A 20648-nucleotide genomic window follows, 5' to 3' on the forward strand; every position below is an offset into this window, starting at 1 on the left:
CCCCCCACATAGACACATAGACACACACGTACGCATGCACACACATTCCCAGCCCCCTCATCTTCCTTGCAGTCCTTGAGGTCACTTCATCTTCAGCCGAATCCTAAATGTATTTCTCCCTGCAACAAGACAACCCAACAAGGCCAATTAGAAATCAACGCCCCAACCACCCCATATAGAAAACACCTTGGCAGTGGCCATATTTACACAAATAAATCAATAATGGTGTAAAGGATAAAGAGCATTCACACATACATTAGTCTGAACTAAAGTACTTTGCTTGGATTATGTATGCGTTGTGCTGCATTAAATATATCTTGAAATGGCTCCAAATGCCAAACTATTGCTTAAAATGCACAACAAATATCTTGAAATGTGGAAGGTTTTACTGAAAAATTGTCAAATAATATTGCCAATAATCAGTGTCATCATGGTGTCAACACCAAATCCTACTCAACTCTCTAATTTAACAGTGTCAATTCCTGACATTAAAAAAAACTTTTAATTTCTTCATTACTCAAGATATGTAAATAATTTGGATGTAATTTTGCAATGGTTTTTCAAACCTTTTGTAAAGTTACAAATTTGTATGTATTTGAAGCAAATATGGACATTTTATATTCTGTGCAGAGTAAATTCTGAATTTATGCAAGTGCTTTATGTTAGAAGATTTGAGATAAGATGTGAACTTTTGTATGAGACAAAGTACATCAACAGATTTATAGTCATTAATTGGGCCTACTTTATCTTTCGAGGTAATAACAAACGAGGCTCGTCTATTACCCGGAATAACCCCGACCTGGAAGCGACTCAGCAAGTCGCCTCAGCCCTTATTACACAAACAGTGTATGTTTCCTGTAAAACTGGAGTGGTGCAGGTACATTTCAGAATAATGAACACTAAACATCATCCTCGATGGAAAAGAGCCCAAGTTCAAAATAATATATTGATGAAGGAGGGGAGACATTTTTGCAGTACAATAGCTGAGTTTAAAGTCCATTGGAAAACATAGCGAAAGTGGGACTAAAGAGTAATTGTTATAGAAACGCAAATGGATGGGGAGGGAGGCGGCAATAGAATGATATACTTATCGTAGTTATCGCATAGAGGCCGTGTAAATGATTAACACCGTATGCACATACACGCGTTTCACTGACCTCTCCCCTCCTCCGATGTTCGCCCACGCAGTGGGGCGAAAACCGTTCTCTCCCATGCAGCCAGACTGCCCATGAACGCCTCACGCCTCCCAGCGAGATTAAAGAGGACCCAAAACAACAAATCGAGTCGAGTGAAAGATAAAAAACGACGCAGCTGTCAACTGCAACGTAAGTATGCAATATTTACAAACACAAACACGTGACGTGTATCCAGTGCCATTTGGCATTTGGGTTAGTTTTAGTCTGCAGTGGGCGCGGAAAATTTCGAAGTAGCAGTTTTATCACGTACACTTCTCTCAAAAGAGACTCAGACGTTCTTTTACAACGCGTCGATAAATCAGAAAGAAATAAAAATTAACTGCTGGTCACAACAAATGCCTTCAGTATGGCATGTACTGTCATAAAGTTATAATACATTGTGTGTAATTTGCATTTGATTCTTGTCAATCTGCGACCCAATAAAAAGTCCACTGTGTTATGTGTAGTTTGGATTACTGGTAGTCTTGTCGATTTGTTTATTTTTTTTATTTTACAGAAAAATACAGATGTGTTGATATCGTTGTTGTTGTAGCGGAACATGTATTTGACGATTTGTATAGACGCCAGCGTCCTGTTACGTTTATATCTTTGCTTTTTGTGGGTTAATGATGATTTTAACTGATTTTTGTTAATATATTTAGCTAAACTAAGGGATCATATAAAGCATTCAGCAATACTTCCAATACATTTGTGTTTATATTAGCCATGTGCCAAAATTAATGTTTTGCGATTGAAAATATGGAAACTATGGAGCACATGAGGTGACAAGGTTAAAAAAAGTAAAAAAAAAAAGAAAAGAAAAATTGCGTTCCCTGCAGTTTGCGACATAATGCCATTTTTTTAAAAATTCTGGTTCATGAAATTCGCTTGGAATACAAATACATGAAATCAGTTCAAATCATTGATATTAAATGCGGTTTCCAAACAAGCAAAAGATATTTGACGCTAAGTTTAAAAAAAAAAAAAAAAGTTAAAACTTGCATTTCACAGTCAGGGCTCAATAAGCAAACCAAGTAAATCCTCGATTCAATGATTTTATGCACTTCGCCATATTTGTCTCAGGCTATGTTCATGCCGTAGGTCAGTTCCAGTCAGTTTTTTTTTGTTATTTATCTGTTGTTTTCATGTCAATCAATGTGAACAATACAACTCAGATTTTTACTATTTTTTAATCAACTCCAACCCAGGCCTGTTTGGTATGTAAAGTCAAGCAAAACACACCTTAGCAACCACCAGTTTCTCCATCTTGTGGTAATTAGGCTACTATTTTCTCAAATGCATTTGGCCACCTAAATAAAATAAAAATCCATTGATGATTCTACACAGTGTTTTTGTGCAGTGAAATACATTATTTATCAGCAAAAATATCTCAATTGGACATCATACCCAGCAGTGTGAACGTAGTATAAATGCAAGCTTTCTTGCTCCTTCAGAGCAATGTGCATACTTTCATGGCCTTCCCCACCCAGGGCAATGGCTGGTGGTGTGGCAGGGGGAATCTTGGCTCAAGGTCATTTCCACCCATGTCAAGGCACCACCTTCGTCCCTTTCACACGGCTCATCTTGTTTCGGCCGTGTTGTTTTGGTGACAAAAATCTTTGGTATCAAAAGCAACAATGCACTTTTGGGTCTTAAGTTTTTTGTGGCCACGTTTTTGGTGCATCCTTCGTTTATATCATGATATAAACCATCAATGTTTATCCTATCCATCCATTTTCAACACAGATGACCTTGTCCAGGGCTGTTGAGGTGCTGAAGCCTATCCCAGGTGACTTTGGGCAAAAGGTGGCTAACCCCCTTAACAGGTCATCAGTCAGTTCCATGGCACATATAGAGCCAAATTCCATCTGGGGAAACTGAACCCACGTTGCTTGCACACGAGTCAGCCAAATGAGTACACCATGAGTGACTCAATTTTAAACCATGACATGAATTTTAGGCCAATCAGCACTTCTTTCGCTCTGAATCCATCCTTGCATGCCTGTTGGTGTGTGTACTAGCACTACGTGTGGTGTGCAACAACATTTAAAGCAGAGTGTGAGCAGCATTTCCTTATGAGGGATCACAATTAGCTTAGAATAAAAAATAAATAAATGTAGAAAAATGTTTTCATGAAGTGGGAGTGACCTGCCGATAATGAACTCACATGAAAATGTAATGTAATGACTGACGTGTAGCTGTCCAATATCTGTGTGAAAAGACATGCGATGCTAACCACTGTACAAGTGTCATGTGTAATGACTGACATGTCAACTCTGAAGTGGGAGTTGCAAGCAGTCTCAACTGATTGATTGCCAAATTGACACTTGACAATGGCGAGAGTTGGATTTGCTTGAATCTTGGGTTGCTTTGCTGTTTGATTCCAGATGAGGCCGACGTGTTGCTGCAGCTTTTTGCTGCTCTTCATCTTGTTTCCTCGAGCCTGTCAGGGGGGCAACATCCTGGTCTTTCCAATTGAGGGCAGCCACTGGGTGAACATGGAAATCCTTATGCAAGAGTTGCACTTGCAAGGGCACAACCTGACCATCGTACGGCCCAGCAAGACGTGGTACATAAAGGAGGCCGCCACCTACTACCACACCATCAGCGTTCCAGTGAAAAGGAGCTTGGACCAAAGCTTCATCACTGGCTTGGTGTATGAAATCATTGAGTATGAAAGGGGCTCGATGCCCCTCATGACATTTCTCCATATGAGTGTGGGAATGTTCGGGTTTTTTTTGGAAGCTCACAAGACGGTGAGCGAGTTCACGACAGCAGTTCTTGAAGACCAAGAATTGGTAAAGAAACTGAATGACAGCAAGTTCGACTTGTTGCTCACTGACCCCTGCTGGGGCGGAGGCGCCATTGTGGCCAAATATTTGAACCTCCCACTGGTGTACAACGTCCGCTGGATCATTGCCACCGAAGGCCACCTCGCCATTGCCCCGTCGCCTCTATCTTACATTCCCGTCACGGGAACTGGTAATACCGACAAGATGACATTTCTCCAAAGAGTCAAAAACGTCTTTGTGTTTCTAATCGGCTATACACAACATCACCTGGTCATCAAGAACACATACCAGAAAATATGTGACACATATCTCGGACCTGGTTTAGACATGCAGCATTTGCTTATTTCTGCTGACCTGTGGCTCATGAGAGTGGACTTTGTCTTTGAGTTTCCTCGCCCCACCATGCCCAACGTCATCTACATGGGAGGCTTCCAGTGCAAACCTGCCAAGCCTCTCCCCGACCACCTGGAGGAGTTCGTCCAAAGTTCTGGAGAACACGGAGTCATCCTCATGTCTCTGGGGACATTTGTGAGTGAACTTGCCGCGGACTTGGCTGACAATATTGCGGCGACTTTCGCCAATCTCCCCCAGAAAGTCATCTGGAGGTATAAAGGCACTAAACCTTCCACTCTAGGCAACAACACTCTCCTGGTGGACTGGATGCCTCAGAACGACCTCCTTGGACATTCCAAGATGAAACTCTTTGTGGCACACGGCGGGACAAACGGCGTCCAAGAAGCCATTTACCATGGAGTTCCAGTTGTGGGAATCCCCTTGTTTTTCGACCAGCATGACAACCTTGTACGTCTCACAGAGAGAGGAGCGGCTGTGGTGGTCACGTTAGCCTCTTTGGATAAAGACGACAACTTCCCGAAGGCCATACAGGAAGTTCTCACGAATCCATCCTACAGGGACAACATGCAGAGGCTCTCCAGGCTGCACAAAGATCAGCCCATCTCACCGCTGGACAACGCCCTCTTCTGGATTGATTTTGTCATACGACACAAGGGTGCAGCTCATCTGAGGACCGAGTCCTACAAGCTGCCCTGGTACGCCTACTATAATGTGGACGTCTATCTGGTCCTGTCTGGAGCTGTGCTGGCTCTGCTATTAACGTTTTTTATTGCAATAAGATGTTTGTGCTCTGCTTTATGCAAGAGGAAAATGAAACGCGAGTAGCTAAATCACATAGTTTTATAATTACATGTATGTACAGTGAATTGCCCATAAGTGATTCACTATAAAAAAAAAACCCACGTCCTTGCAATATTTCACCTTGTCGTGCTTTCTTTAACGTTACGAAATGCCATCCGAAAATGCCCCACTCGTATCATCTTAGGACTATGTTCGCTAGTGCTGGCCACCATCTGATGCTTGGCCAAGGTGATAGCGAATAGAAGCATGATCGAACCGTTAGCGCTAGCTTTGTGGGGTTGACAGTGAGCTGACTTCTTAAACGGATGATGAGCTTCATATTAGCACAAACGAGTTAATATTGCTCTCTTTGTCAGTTCTGGTGTCTAAAACGGCGACCCATCTCCACCAAAATGCCAATGCACATGACTACTCTTGTCCACTTCAACCTGCAAAAGTAGAAAAGCGTTCTGCTCTATAGTTTGGATTTATTGACGTCAAATGTTAGCTTATGTGAGCACCACCACAAAATCAAAAATACCGTGCCGATTGAGTCTCCACTTGCACAGGCTGTAGCGGACCAGAGCAAGAATGCGCACATAAACCCCGACTGGTTGTAGTTCAGACATTTAGCTATGTTAAAGTCGTGTCATGCCACAGTAGGTGAGTGAAAAATGGGCCATCTTGCCAAGACTTGTTTAAGGTGATGCAGAGAAAGGTATGGACCGCTCTTGGCATTGGTGGAAATTAACATGTGATTTGATGTTAATAGCAAGTTGTACTGTAACAGTGCAGGAAGAGCCCAACTACAGATAACATGAATTGCTATAAAATATTAACTGCCTCGTGCACACAAACATTCTCACACTTTTGCGGTATTCTTTCTAAATCAAATCATTCATGAATGGGCATTTATTTTGATTTGCGTTAGAAATTATTTTAAGATCGTTTGCGATTATAGTTTGTGTCTCAATTAAGATTTCAAACGGTGTGAGTTTCTTGTGGGTTTTTGCTCTTCATTTTGGGACATGGTCCTTAACACCTGGACAATACCATATTCCTGCAAATAGCTGTCCCTCGAATATTAGATGAAATTTGTCGCCAGGTGTCTTCTTTACTAAACGCAAATGAACACCTCCCTTAAATAGCAGCCTCCTTACTATGACTGCAGTTACCTCTGTTCAGAGTTGGCATTGGCCATACATGGATATCAAAGAGCCCATTTGAACGTTGCTCAAGTCCATTTACTCATGGCCTTATGTATGGCAACATAAGATGGCCGACAATGGCCTCACTTCTTATGACAAGTCGGTGGCTTTTTAGTCAGTGTTATATATAAATATGTGCCCTCACTGCACTATTGTGCACTATTTTAGCCAACAGGGTTTAAAAGCAGGAAAGGTAGAAAAGATGTGAAGGTTTGTGGTTTTACAACACATTAAGTTTTCATTACTGCCCACCAATTTGATTATAGCTGTTAATTTGATTTTGGCTACGTTAACAACTATAATGTCAATTATTGTCTTTAATGCTTGTGTTAATTTAATTTGATGGGCTTGGCTTTCTTTGTGACATCACGGTGATCCTTTTTTAGCGCACACTGTAATAACATGTACGTGTTTTTTTTTTTTTAATTATTTAATTAATGCTACAAAGATGTTTCCTGTGTTTGTGTACTGCATTAAAACCAGACTGAAATAACATTTCAAATCTACTCTGATGGATAAACACAGTTTTATCAGTCTTCATTAGCATCTTTTGAAATGAGCTCGTGTGTTGGATGAATGCACATGTTGTACATCTCCTGAAGGCTAAGCCCAATTTGTCCATAAAACCAAGTGACACCACTGCTGTAACTGTAATATAAAAGTTGTATACTTTAATCGAAAATCACTGCGATCAATTGTATTGCACATGTACTGTACGCTATGTTGATGATAATTTGTTGAAAGAAATGTGAAGTAGTTCTAAAATGCTTCGCAAAAGGACAGTGGTAGTAATGAACCGTACTTGGTTTGCATTACTGTATCAAGATATAAAGCATCTATCTAAAGCAAAAGGAAAGGTTATATTAATTAATTATGATTCTGGTCAAGCCCGCTTGCTATCAAATTGTCTGCCCGACACCACTGATTTAGTATTAAATAAACCAAAAATGCATGTTAACATGCATGTTTTTGGGATGTGGGAGGAAGCCAGAGCAATGAGGCACATCTCTGGCGAGCGCGGAGAAAACATGCAAACGTTACCGTGGGAAGACTGTAGAACAGGGGTGTCAAACTCATTTTAGCTCAGGGGCCACATGGAGGAAAATTTATTATCAAGTGGGCCATACCTGTAAAATCACGATATATATATATAATAAAAATGGTGTCAATATTACGCAGATAATCGCTATTTGCATGCTGTCCTAGTATTACCAGTGGTTGAATGTAACACATTTAACCACTTACGTTTGATCTATGTAGAACTGTTTTTTGCTTTTTCAATCAAACCGTGACTTCAGGTTGTGTGTGACATCCAGGCCAATTCCTTGTTCAATTTATTCTATTCATCTGAGCATTGCTTGTAAATATCAAGAATAATAATTTGAATGAAAGGCTCACAGATTGACCGCTGCATTGAATTTGACTATTGATATTAAAAGATTCAAAGTTATGGTAAATGTGCAGTGAATGAATTTTACAGATCTATCTTGTTGGTGTACAACTAACATCTGGCAAATTTGGGGTGGCTGTACTTATTTTTTAAACTTTACCAAATTTTCTTGCGGGCCGGATTAAACCTGTTTGCGGGCCTAATCCAGCCCGCAGGCCGTATGTTTGACATCATTGCCGTAGAAGAACCCAGAACCTTGGAAGTGGGAGGAAGACCCGCCAACATCCTAGTATGCCTCCAATCAGGTTATGAAACCCTCAAATAGACAAAGATTGCACATTGGAGAATTTGAGACAAAAACACTTTGTTGGTATGCTCAACCAAGTGTGGAGTGAAGCTGTTGTTGCTCCTCAAACGGATTAGTTTTCAGTTCCATTCAATTTAACATTCCAGAACTCTTGTTTACATTGGGATTTTTTAGCTGTTCCTAAGAGTTGCCTCTGCTTTTGTTGGCTAAGCAGCATGGATAGAATTTGTAAGGGGACGCTGTACTTAATGGGAGAAGGGTTGGATTTAGGTTTGAGGGTTTCGATTACATAAACTGCAGTGCAAGCTTGAAAGAGAATCGGTACAATGTGAGGCAAAACATCCGGTGTTGGCATTTCCATTGTGAACAATCACGTCAGCAACCTCTCACAGAAAAAAGGGTTTAGCGAAAGCTATTGGATGTGTCTCGAAGTAGAAGGGAACAAAGGAAGTCCTGCTGAGAGCCATTCAAGGAAGAAAACATACAGCTGTGTTTCAACAGGCTAAACGGAGCACCCATCACATTGCTGGACAATGCCATCTTCTGGTTTAATATAGTCATCCATTTTCAAACACGTGTCCTCATCAAGGTCACAGGTTAGCCGAGACTATCCCAGCTCACTTTTGGTGAGGAGTTGACTGGTTGCCGGACAATTGCAGGGTACATATGATGCATGCACAATTTAACTCAGTGATTCCCATCCACTGTGACACAACCGCGGTATTGGATTTAATATATATATATATATATATATATATATATATATATATATATATATATATATATATTATATATATATATATATATATATATTATATATATTAGGGCTGTCAAAATTAAAGCGTTAATCCCAAATCTTTTTAACTCAGTTAAATATTTTAACTCAATAAACTCAGTTTGATTTACTTCAAAAATAATTTGCATATTTTATATATATTATATTATTATATATAAATATTGTGCCATATTAGCTGTACATCTTTAGCAAGTCTCAGAACAAAACACTGTTCAAGTTACCACTGGGCCTTGCAAACCAACACTGCTGGAGTGTGGCGCTTGCTGGCAGTTTTGAGAAATATTTCGAAGAAAAATGACTGTAATGAAAGCTATTAGAATAGTCTTTGAATTTGGTGTTACAAGCTTTGCAAAAAATAGTAGTTGAAAAACGTGATTAATCGTGATTAATCATGGAATTTTTTGTGATTAATTAGTTAAAAAAATAATCACTTGACAGCACTAATATATATATATATATATATATATATATATATATATATATATATATATATATATATATATATATAAATTTTAATAGGCCACAAAAGAGACGAATGTATCAGCAGAATTTATAAATGACAAAAATCAGACAACTATCAGACATCCATCAGTTGTACCCTTGGGAAATTGCATGACATTTGCGTTCACACAGATACATGGCGAAAAGAAGTGAGGTGGACACAAATAGGTTTCAGATGATAAAAATTGGTATGCGCCAGTTTGCCACTTAAGACAATCTTTCAAATTGGGTAGGGACCTCGTTTTACAACCTCACGTCACATCCAAATCTGCCTGCCTTCCTAATGACATAACGAAGCACTGATATAGAATATCCATTAGCTCAACTTCACAAGCAACTTGTCCCCTTTGAACTATCCTTATCGGCGCCCGAGTGTTTAAGAGCATGAAATTACAATGTCAAAGTCCTACCTGAGCAGGAACTGCTCGGACTAACTCGTGTTCTCTTTAGTAGAAGGGAATCTCTTGATGGACTGACCACACTCGATGTCAAATGAGGTAATAATAACATTTTGTAGTCATATCTTGAATTGATGCACATGCAGTTTGGACGTGCGTCTATATCACGTTCTCCAATGGTCATGATGCATTCAGGCATACATTATGGTCCAAATGATTTCGTGTGAAACATTTAAATTTGATAAAGATTTGACTTTTGGTGTTTTTTAGCATGTACTTTCTTCTGTGTTTTGATCAATGATTCCTTGGTGTAGAAAATGCCTCTTAATCAATTAATCGACAGTATCTGTGCCAGCGACATCTTTTGTAGTGATAGGCAGAACTATTGCGATGAATCTCAAAATCGTTTAATAATTAGCAGAGCTAAGCCTATGGAAAGGCAATGTTCCTCATCATTAAGCTAAATCCATTTTTTTAAATATTTTTGGTAGCAAAAAGAAAAAAGACATTTTCTGATATTTGAAAGCTTGTAATAGTCGAATAATACCTCCCGAAAGGAATGAAAACGTTTAAATGAAGGGGTCTTAAGGAAAAGTTTCTGTCTTCCTGATTGTAGAGTGAAGATGCTTTGGTCCTGTGCCTGCCTCTTGCTTTGCACTCTGTGTGCGACTCCAGCATATGGCGGCAAGGTGCTTGTTTTTCCGCTGGATGGGAGCCACTGGGTGAACATGAAAGTCATTATCGAGGGACTGCACTCGAGAGGCCACCGGGTTGATGTGATGCGAACAGTAGACAGCTGGTACATCAAGGAAAGGTCCCCGCTCTACACCTCCATCACGATTGACGTGGAGTCAGGCTTCGGCGAAGACTCCATTGTGTCGTTTGTGGAGCGCTTGCTGCACATCCAGCGGCAAGGAAAGTCCGTTTGGAGCCGTTTCAAACTGGAAATGGAGCTAGCTGAAACATCCTCCGTGTTGCACAAAAAGTCCGCCAAATTGCTGGAGTGGATTTTTTAGAATAAAACCTTGGTGGAGTCTCTACAAAGTACCAATTACGACCTTGTTCTGACAGACCCAGCAGTGACAGCCGGGATTTTTCTCGCACACTACCTGAAACTACCTCTTGTTTTTAACGTGAGATGGACCAGCCATGGCGAGGGCCATTTAACGATTGCGCCATCCCCACTGTCTTATGTGCCCATGACAGGAACAGAATTTTCGGATGAGATGAGCTTTTTCGAAAGAGTTGTGAACAATTTGGTGTCCATCTTTGGGGACTATCAAATATCAAAATATATAAAAGCACATTATGAAAGCTTGATTCAAAAGTATTTAAGCCCTGATGATAACTACCACTCACTGTACCAAGCGGCAGACCTGTGGCTCATGAGAGTGGACTTTGTTTTTGAGTTTCCTCGCCCCACCATGCCCAACGTCATCTACATGGGAGGCTTCCAGTGCAAACCTGCCAAGCCTCTGCCCGACCATCTGGAGGAGTTCGTTCAGAGTTCTGGAGAACACGGAGTCATCATCATGTCGCTGGGGACGCTCATCGGAGTACTTCCTAGCGATTTAGCCGACGAAATTGCAGCTGCTTTCGCCAAACTCCCCCAGAAGGTAATCTGGAGGTATAAAGGTGTAAAACCTTCCACTTTGGGCAACAACACTCTCCTGGTGGACTGGATGCCACAGAACGACCTTCTCGGACATCCCAAGGTTAAACTCTTCGTGGCTCACGGTGGGACAAACGGCGTCCAGGAAGCAATTTACCACGGAGTTCCAATCCTGGGGCTCCCGCTCATTTTCGATCAACGAGATAATCTGCTCAGGATAAAAATTAGAGGAGCCGGGAAAATCCTGGATATATTCACCATGGATGATGATGTATTCTTCCAGGGCATCCAGGAAGTCCTGTCTGATCTGTCCTATAAAAATAACATGCAGAGGCTGTCCAGGTTGCACAGAGATCAGCCCATCCCGCCGCTCGACAACGCCCTCTTCTGGATTGAGTTTGTCATGAGGCACAAGGGCGCAGCTCACCTGAGGACCGAGTCCTACAAGATGCCCTGGTATGTCTACAACAGTGTGGACGTAATCCTCTTCTTATCTGCGCTAGTGCTGCTCATTCTAGGTGCTCTCAGCATCTTTTTATGCTGTCTTTGCTCCAAACTATGCCCGAAAAGAAAACGTAAACACGAGTAAAGTTATCTAAAAGTTAATTGACATGTCATGACTACCAATGAACCGCACATTTGACCTGATCCTAAATCTTGTGGGAATTGTTTTTGTACATTCTGTGTAATCCATCTAACTTCATGATCGTAAGTCATACAGTACTTATGATTTCCACATAGAACGTAAGCAATAAGACCGTAGTTGCTGTAGCAAAAGTGAAACAAGCCACGTCATCACTTTTAGCAAAAACGTCTTTTCACATTTGCATTCCTTGTCTAGACTGTACCTAAATTCACTGAGTTCACATCATTTCTTAAGGGTCCCAAATCAGTCTCCTTATAATCTGTGACTTGATTCTGTTCAGTTAAATGCAAAACCGACATAAAGCTTAGTTAATGTTTGACCATCTATTCATATGCCAGATTTGTGTGTACGACACAAGAAACAATCCACATAAATTCCAAATTATAAAGAAATTGGCTGAACGGATTAACGAGAGTGTTGATCAGTCAAGACCTGTGCCGAGGCCAAACGGTCAACATTGTGTGTGTGCTTATTTTGGGGGTGGAGGGTTGGTGGGGCTGTGGATGCTTTTGTCAATGTCCGACTGATTCACATTTTTTAATTGTGAATATTGGCATGCACATATTTAACGTATATTTTGATTAAGATTTTCTTCACATACAGTATTTGATAGTATGTCAAATAGTGTAGTTCAAATGCATTGCAACACTGCCTCACTCCAATGTGCTGAATAAAAAAAATAAATATCAGGTCATTAATATAGTCTGTCCATTTTATTTTCTTTATTGTGCCATTGTTTTTGCATGGCTATATACATATATATATATATATATATGTGAGTGTGTGTGTGTGTGTATATATATATTTATATATATATATGTGTATATGTATATATATATGTATATATATATGTGTATATATATATATATATATATATATATATATATATATATATACATATATATATATATATATATATATATATATATATATATATAGGGAGAGAAAGAGAGAGAGAGAGGGAGAGAGAGAGAGAGAGTTATGTGTGTGCGCATTGTGCAAAAAAATAATTAACTAATTTCCAAAAGAAAAAAAGAAAGAAAGCAAATAAGGTACTGGGCTTATGAAAAATGCTAAATTAACATAAGTAAAAAAAAAAAAAACAACAAGGACCACAATACCAAAACCCAAAAAAAGAACACGGATTTGGACTGCAGACAAACAAAGGCAACAAGACGTGGCGCGGACTAAGGACAGAGGACAATGAGGCGACCAAGGCTCAACAAAAGCAGGGCCTCAAATACAAACAAACTGACGAGACAATGACTAACACCTGGATGAGACACAAGTGGCTGAGGGAGCTGATTGGCTACCACGAGGGACTGGGATGACGAGCACAGGTGGATACTATAACCTAACAAGACAAACTGACAAAGGCAAAACAAACTGAATGCTAAACCAAAAACAACATACAACAAACACACCATGACGACTGCCTGATCTCATCTTCCCATTTTTTCATGTGTATCTCATATTTACAAAATTGACTCCCTCCCCCAAAAAAGAAATGATAGGTCTATGTTAGAAAAATAATTTATTTTTTTACAAAACAACAATAAAAAAGCATTGAAATGCTGTAAAAGAATATACATCTCTCTGTTGCAGCTTACAGTTACAGTTATAAAAAATCAGGTTCAGGACTTAAGAAAAACAGAATGATGAGGAATAATTTTGACAAATTTACTGATACTTTCAGCTAAATAGTTTACTACTAATTAAATCATCAGAGTTGTTTCAACACTGGTCGGTGTCTTTGGTCTGTGTAGCGTTCACATTTGAGGTCAAGTGGACCGCACCACACCGGAGTTCCCTCGCAAGGGAAACCAGACATCCTTGTTCAAATGTCTCGAGCGGCTGAATGCAGCAACCGTATTCTAGTACGGTTGAATTCCTGGAGGGGGACCAAATTCCAAATGTGGGTCTTGAGCCGAGGAAATAAAACTTGGTTACAGTCATACAGTCTCTGAATCTTAACAGACCAGTGTGGTCAGTTTTTTCCAAAGCGCCTCAAGACGTCCTGGTCCGCACAGAGCTCATCCTGAGGACGGTGAGCTCGGCGACGTCGGCATCCTGCAGCTCCTCCACTTCCTGTTGGCAACTTTGTCTGATCACGTACACGACAAGACCAACACAGATGACAATGAGCAAGACGATGCCGAGAACCTGCGACACAAGCCAACATTGTTGTTTGTAAGTCTCATTCTTGTGATATTTTCTAAATGACCGCAATCAACACTGGCAATCATCAAGAGTTAATTCCTTTGAAAAAAGAAGAGGGATTGTTTATAGTAAACGTGCACGGATTGCAGAATGCAAGGTCTACTGATCTTGGACAGTGACTTCTACGAAACATATACCGGGTTAGCGGTTTAGGGGCAAATGGTTGACTTAGAACACAATATGCAAAATAACATCAGGTAAACCACATGCTGCTTCACCAAGTCAAAAACATTATCGTCTGATCACATGAAGCAGCCTGGAGAAATTTGCATTAACGTGTCACAGTGTTGGGATGATATGTTCAATATTACTGTCAAAAAGTCAAAGTGTTAATTCCTGACATGAGAGATTGTACGGAGCAAACGTACGGAATGCAGTATACCGGGGCTTCTGAATAACTTATAAAGTTCCTCTAACCATAAGACGCCTGATGATTACAAATGTGCAACAGTTGACTGTTACGTAGAACAGAGTGTGCAAAATAACCGTAGGACGAGTCCAAAGACTTGCCGGTCTCTGTAAATGTCGCCAGAAAGAGTGTCTAGCTAACATCATCCAGAGAAAAGAATTGAGGACATGCACTCACCTGAGAGAATACAAAGAGCTGCTGCGAACGCAGCATGAGCTCTTGCTGGGGGACACCTCCGTCACTTATTGGCTCGCACCATTTCTGCGGGGCCGCCCTGTCCACCAGCACAAATCTACCCTCCCAGTCTGTCATAGCGCAGGCGAAGTACTGGCCGTCCAGAAAGAGCAAAATGAGCCAGACGACGGCGGGCACCACGCTGGAGAGCGACACGCTCCGGCGACACCAGGCGTCGCAGCGGCACCCCTGGATGATGAGCATCAAGGTGAAGGCCATGACGGCCGGGATGATGAAGAAGGCGGACGAAAAGACGCCGTTCCACGTCGGGTTGCACGGACACTCGAACTCCAGCTCCACCAGCTTCTCCAGTCCCATGAGGATGAAGCCGAATGCCACGTTGGAGACCAGCGGACTGTTGCTAAGTTCATCTTTGAGTCTGGTAAGCCATTGTTGTTGACTTTCCATACTAGATGGGCCTAAGAAATGAAGAGAGTCGCCGTGAAAAGCCCCAAAGAGGGTCTCGTGTTGTGAACACATTGGCAACGGCTAAGTGATGCGTGATTAACGCAGGCAGCCCTAAGTTCTCCCCCTCGGGCAACATGCCGCACTTCCACTCTCATTGGTTTCGAACAAAGGAGGCGCTGACATCTCCGCGTCCCATTGGTTTCAGGTGGGGTTACTTTTTAAACAAACTGGAGGGGGGGCTGAAAAGATAACGGGGGATCGCATGTTAGAGTCGAGCGCCAATAAGTCTCTTTAAGGCATGGAGGGTGCAGTTGACTCACAGCTGCCTTGAGAATTATTTATTTTTTGCTTCAGAACCGTTCAACATCATTTCACAAACTAATTTTATTTCGAGCAATACATTTTTACAAATCCCAAAATTCAATCAATTACGAAAGAATGTCTAACAAAAGCTCTGCACTAACATCGTGCCTTGAGGCTAGAAGTCATTTGTGACGATTTTGCATGTGAAGGGTGGCCTGAGGCACCGTCCTGCACGTGCTTCGACATACATGCACTTCCAATTTAGCTCGTTGCATTGTATTCGTTCACCACTAGAGGTTGAGTATAAAAACGGATAAATTGGGGGCACTCTTAAATTAAGGTACCACTGTACTGTTTAGAAATAAATGAAAACACATTTGATTATATACAAAGAATAAAAAAAATAAACAATGCAATTGGTCTTTTTGCACAATATAGTCTCACTAGCACTATTAATCACAAGCAGGCTTTTTCACTCACAATACCATTCCTACCTCTTCCATAATTTGACGTCTTTACCTGTTTAAAACAAGCACTCAGCTGCCTTTACTGACTATTCACTTTTAAAAATCATTCAAATTGCAGATTACACCAAACCAAACTATGTATGAAATCAGATACAAAAATACCATACTTATGTTTGGCTATTATTCCCTTCTATTTCCCAACGGTAATACATTCATAACAACAATTTACCAGTATATGTTTTGCTTTTAAGAGAAACCAGTCTGCATGTATACTGTGACTGTTCATCAACTGAAGCATGTTCTGAAATGAGGACATATTTGTCCGTGTAATGATTTGTTTGTGAACATGAGCCTTCGTGTACCGATTTTTGATTGTATTTATTATAAACACAGCAAAGCATTGTTGGCAGCACAGAGACTGAGTGGTGAGCATATCTGCCTCACAGTTCTGAGATTTGGAATTCGAACCTGTGTGGAGTTTGCCCATGCTTGTGTGCGTTTGCTACTGGTACCCCAGGTCTGTCTGTCTATCTATCTATCTATCTGGCGCTGCCTTCAGGGACAATCTGAAATCGCATTATTTCCGTCAGAAGTAAGCCAGGTCGTTTCTGTGGACACTTCGCTTAACTGTCCACTTGAGGTCGCCCTTGCAGCGGCGTAGTTTAAAAAAACAAGGGCAACGGGAGGGGATTAACCAGGAGGCCATGTTGAACTTTTCAAGGGGATATGCTTGCACGCGCAGACATTCGATTAGCGGTGACATTAAACAAATAATATAGATAAAAAAAACATCTCGCCTTTCCATCTAATATAATTAGTATTATTAAGGAAGGACGCGGGCGTCTTGTTGAAGGCCATCTTCATATCTGTCGACCGAATTGCAGCATTAATATTGCACGAGAGAGAGTGGGGCCATAAGTAGAGGAAATCACGTGGTCGCCAGCGCGCACTTCCTCCAAAATACAACATGATGAAATAAGGAAAGAGGAGGAAGAGAAGATGTGCACCTTTCACGCTGCGTCATATGATCAACAAACTGAGGTTGGAATCGTCGCTATCCGTGCGTAATTACGCGCCCTTTTAAAAAGCCCCTCAAGGAGAGAAGAGAGCCAATGCGCATCAGCTTGCGCATCTTTGAATCTTCCCAACTACGCCGTGGACAATCTCTCTGACACCCCCTCCCTTCCTACCTCCCTGGATTCATCCTCCTCTGCAATCCGACGAGGCTTTTCCGCCGCCGATGGCCGCACATCGGCATCCCTGAGAGCCGTCGGCCGCTTCCACACCATCCATCGCGCCCCCCTTTTTTCCCTCCCTCCAACCGAACCACCCATCGGTTTTGCCCCCCCCCCTCCTTCAACGCCAAATCGAGGAATCTGCTGCCATGCTGCGCGCGTCTCTTCACCTCCACCGCCGCCATCGTAATTATTAACATTAGTCGAGCTTGTGATCGACACAAGATCATTCATTTCACACTCCCCTACCCTTCCCCTCACCCTCCCTTTGCATTTTTTTTTTGTCCGGGCGAGACCACGACGGGATGCGTCCTGGTGCAGTGATGCTGCTCCTGGTCCTTCTGGGCAACTTGATGCCGCCCTTCGTCACGGCTCAAAACGGTAAGAAGAAAAAGAAGGGAGAAAAAAAAGCAGACGTGACTCGTGGCGTGACTGATGCGAACACACAAGAATGATAGAGGGGGCAAAGTGACTTTCAGAGGATTTGGACTCCACTCCGCTGCACTGCAATTCCACCCTAAGATGCAGGGTAGGCTTCATTAGAGTCGTCGTGAAATGACTTCTTTGACTTTTGTGCGGGGTCATACATTTTCGTGGTGGCTGTACTAACCCGTCTCTAATCAAAATCAGGGGAGCGCTTCAGTTTTTTTTCTCTCGTGATTGCTGTGTTTGGACTTTGGACTGGGAGTTCCTGCAGAGGTCTTCTGCTTCTGGTTTTATACCCATGGGCGCTTGGCCGCTTGGCCGCCCAACCTTGCCCTCAAGACTCGGCCAGAATGTTGTTGTACTTTAAATACGGGGCACAAAGCGACTACAAACATATAATTTATGCAATGCTTTGGTGTTGAAGTTATTACTCCTTGTTTTACGAGTTTAATTAATTCCATGCAAGCTCGTAACTCATTTAACTTGTTTTACATTATTTATTTTCTTTTTTTACAAATGAAATGAATTGAAATGTCATCATTCGTCCCAACTCAGAAAAAAACATCAATTTTTTTTTATTAAAAATGCGTAAAATAATCAAAATAGCATCGCAGCATAAAGTATATATAGTAAAGACAAAAACATATAAAACGGCATGTAATGAAATAATCATATTTATTCGCATATTTTCCCCCGAAATAATTGCTGAAAAACTCACCTATTTTCTGTATTTGTAGGCAAGCAATGAATATCCAAGTACTGTTTTACTTTGGCACCCTCTCATGGACAACTGAAGTAGTTTTATGGTTCAATTCGATTGATGGTATTTTTTTATTGCCGTTTGCGATTCCCTGTTTTGTCGGTGGTGCATGAATGCTGCTTGTGCACAAAGTGAAATACAAAAGTAGGTTTTTGCTTTTCTCACAATGTGGCTACTAATTGCTAAAATGGAAGTTTTTTTATGACTTATACAGTTTGAGCAGAGTGATAATGCACATAAAGTATTTGTCAGTTTGTGCTAAGGTGTTGCTTAGGCTAGTGTGCTAGCTAAAACCTTTTGATGAGCCGCATATGCAGCTGGTTTGTCTGTGTTGAATAATTTAAGAACTAAATGCTTTGGTTTATGTAACATGGGGTCATAATTGTGTACATGCTTTATGCATGGTTGTTGATGCTTTGCTGATGATTATTTCTCCGTGTTGTTACAGACCACTGGAAATAGTAAAGCAATCCAAACGGAAGACAGGCCTGCACTTAAATTGCTTTGCTAAAATCGTGTAGCATCTATAAGTATATAAAAACCTGTTTTTGTGGATTTGGGCTATTTTTTTTGTCTCTACCACTGCCAGAAGTTCACTGTATTATTAAGACGAAAGTCACGTGCACAGTTACTGTAATTTGCGTTCAAGGAACGCAAACGTTGTAGCCATACAGGTGGGTCAAAGTTAGGTCAAGCATTTGAGGCATGCTCCTTGTGAGTGTTTTCATTTTGTATGTGTGTTTGGACCGTTCAATAAGCGTCTAAAGGTGCATCGGTTATTATTTTTCACACTTCAATCAAGCGGCAGCATATCGAAAACTCACTCATAACTAAGAAGAACTAGAACAGACTCGCCTGAGTCGACTTTCGGTCATTTTGTCAAATCATCGGCAATCACGTGTTTTGGCATCAACAACACAGACGCCTCGCTGAAATCAACAAGGCGGTCAGTAGGCGCGGAATGCTAACAGCGGTGCCTCAAGCATATGAAAATATTTTGCTACAAATTACATTGGTAGCACGGTGACTTGCAAAATGCGTAAGTTGATCATCAAATACATGATTTCTCCTTAAGGCCACTTTCGTCTCGAGAAAAATCATAGCCTTGAATTTTAATGAAAAGAAATCAGATGTTTTTGGGTCCTAGTGGCCTGGTTGACTGGTTGCCCTGGCATCTTATCTCAAGCCAACAGTGTCAAATTTGGGTTTTGAATTCGACAGTGATTTTGAATATGCCCGGCAAATTGATGTGGGCGTTAAATCTAGTTTTATTCATTTTAAACAGCTGGCTAAAGTAAAGCCTCTCCTTTCACAACAGCGCTTAGAAACAGAAAGCCATGTGACTTCATTACATCTCGGTTAGATTAATTCAATGCACTTCATTTTGGAGTCAGCCAGTCCTCCCTCGAGCGTCTCCAGTTGGTCCAAAATGCTGCTGCTCGCCTCCTAATTGGGGCTCATCGGAGGAAGCGCACAACTCCAATTCTGGCCTCCTTATGCATTTTAGAGTTCTTTTTAAGATTATTTTATTTGTTTTTAAATCTTAAAATGGTCTCACCACCACCGTCCCTCTCTGAGCTCCTCTAGTACTCGGTACCTGCTGGAGACGTTACTGGAGGTACAGAGGACTAAGCAGAGCCTCAGATATGATCAAACTTTTTCGGTTGTAGGTCACGCCCTCTGAGATAATCTCCTGTTAAATGTCAGGGAAGCTCCCTCTTTGTTAATCTTTAAAACGCGTTTAAAAACACATTTTCATTCTTTGGCTTTCGTCTCAACATTGTTTTAACTTTGTTTTTTTTTGTCTGATTTTTACTTTATGTGCAGCACTGTGTATGCAGCAGTGGTTGTTTTTAAAGTGCGTTGCGAATAAAGTTGAGTTGAGTCTTTACCACTCACTTCAACTTTGAGTGCGCTTTCCATATATTTTATGTTTCAAAAACACTATTATTGGAGAGAGCCTTTTTGTTTTTGCAAGTTTGGACTTTTTTTTTTTGTGGCGGGGGGATCTTGTATAAGAGGCCCTCATTTCGTATGCAACCCCAACTTTTTTCCCGAAAGGATAACTTTTATTTATTTACAGTACGTCCGAGGGTTGAGCAAGAAGTAATCCTCAGAAAAAAAATAAAAAATAAAATCCCAAAACAAATGCAGGGGAGGGAATTACTGAGCATACTTAAATTTAAAGCCTAATACGCCACCTTGTCTTTTCTGGGAGATAATCCGA

The 20648-nt window shown here is 41.1% G+C and overlaps 4 protein-coding genes across 8 annotated transcripts in view; 3 read left to right on the forward strand and 1 right to left on the reverse strand.

The window, feature by feature from the left end:
• Positions 1–41: 41 nt before the first annotated feature.
• On the reverse strand, positions 42–17310 carry LOC148336984 (calcium homeostasis modulator protein 6). Of its 4 annotated transcripts, none has more exons than XM_088295680.1 (3): positions 17191–17310; positions 14766–15241; positions 13557–14063 (listed from the first exon to the last, which is right to left on the reverse strand). In XM_088295680.1, exons 2-3 carry the CDS (start codon positions 15228–15230, stop codon positions 13947–13949), a joined length of 582 nt encoding a protein of 193 aa, XP_088151806.1. In that variant the 5' UTR covers positions 15231–15241; positions 17191–17310; the 3' UTR covers positions 13557–13946. The 4 variants fall into 4 exon arrangements, 3 of the variants coding, with proteins under 3 accessions (XP_088151806.1, XP_088151805.1, XP_088151804.1); XM_088295679.1 differs by having other exon boundaries at positions 13557–14122; XR_015843139.1 differs by lacking the exons at positions 13557–14063; positions 14766–15241 and adding an exon at positions 42–119 and having other exon boundaries at positions 17191–17299.
• LOC148336985 (UDP-glucuronosyltransferase 2A3-like) lies at positions 1232–12630 on the forward strand. Its single transcript, XM_088295761.1, is given in 2 exon segments — positions 1232–1325; positions 10318–12630. A coding segment is annotated over 1 exon segment (1578 nt). The 5' UTR covers positions 1232–1325; positions 10318–10324; the 3' UTR covers positions 11903–12630.
• On the forward strand, positions 1234–7766 carry ugt5c1 (UDP glucuronosyltransferase 5 family, polypeptide C1). Its single transcript, XM_088295760.1, has 2 exons — positions 1234–1325; positions 3563–7766. The coding sequence occupies exon 2, from the start codon at positions 3563–3565 to the stop codon at positions 5144–5146; it is 1584 nt and encodes a 527-aa protein (XP_088151886.1). The 5' UTR covers positions 1234–1325; the 3' UTR covers positions 5147–7766.
• The window catches only part of nptnb (neuroplastin b), a 32402-nt gene continuing 28705 nt past the window's right edge, over positions 16952–20648 (forward strand). The window contains exon 1 of one of the 2 annotated variants that reach the window (XM_088295677.1): positions 16952–17616. In XM_088295677.1, the coding sequence (XP_088151803.1) occupies positions 17541–17616 (76 nt within the window). In that variant the 5' untranslated portion in view covers positions 16952–17540. The other variant, XM_088295675.1, reaches the window with a different exon arrangement.

This window comes from Idiotropiscis lumnitzeri, chromosome 5, assembly GCF_059441095.1.
Source record: "Idiotropiscis lumnitzeri isolate Australia: NSW breed Sydney's pygmy pipehorse chromosome 5, RoL_Ilum_1.0, whole genome shotgun sequence".
Classification (NCBI taxonomy): Eukaryota; Metazoa; Chordata; class Actinopteri; order Syngnathiformes; family Syngnathidae; genus Idiotropiscis; species Idiotropiscis lumnitzeri.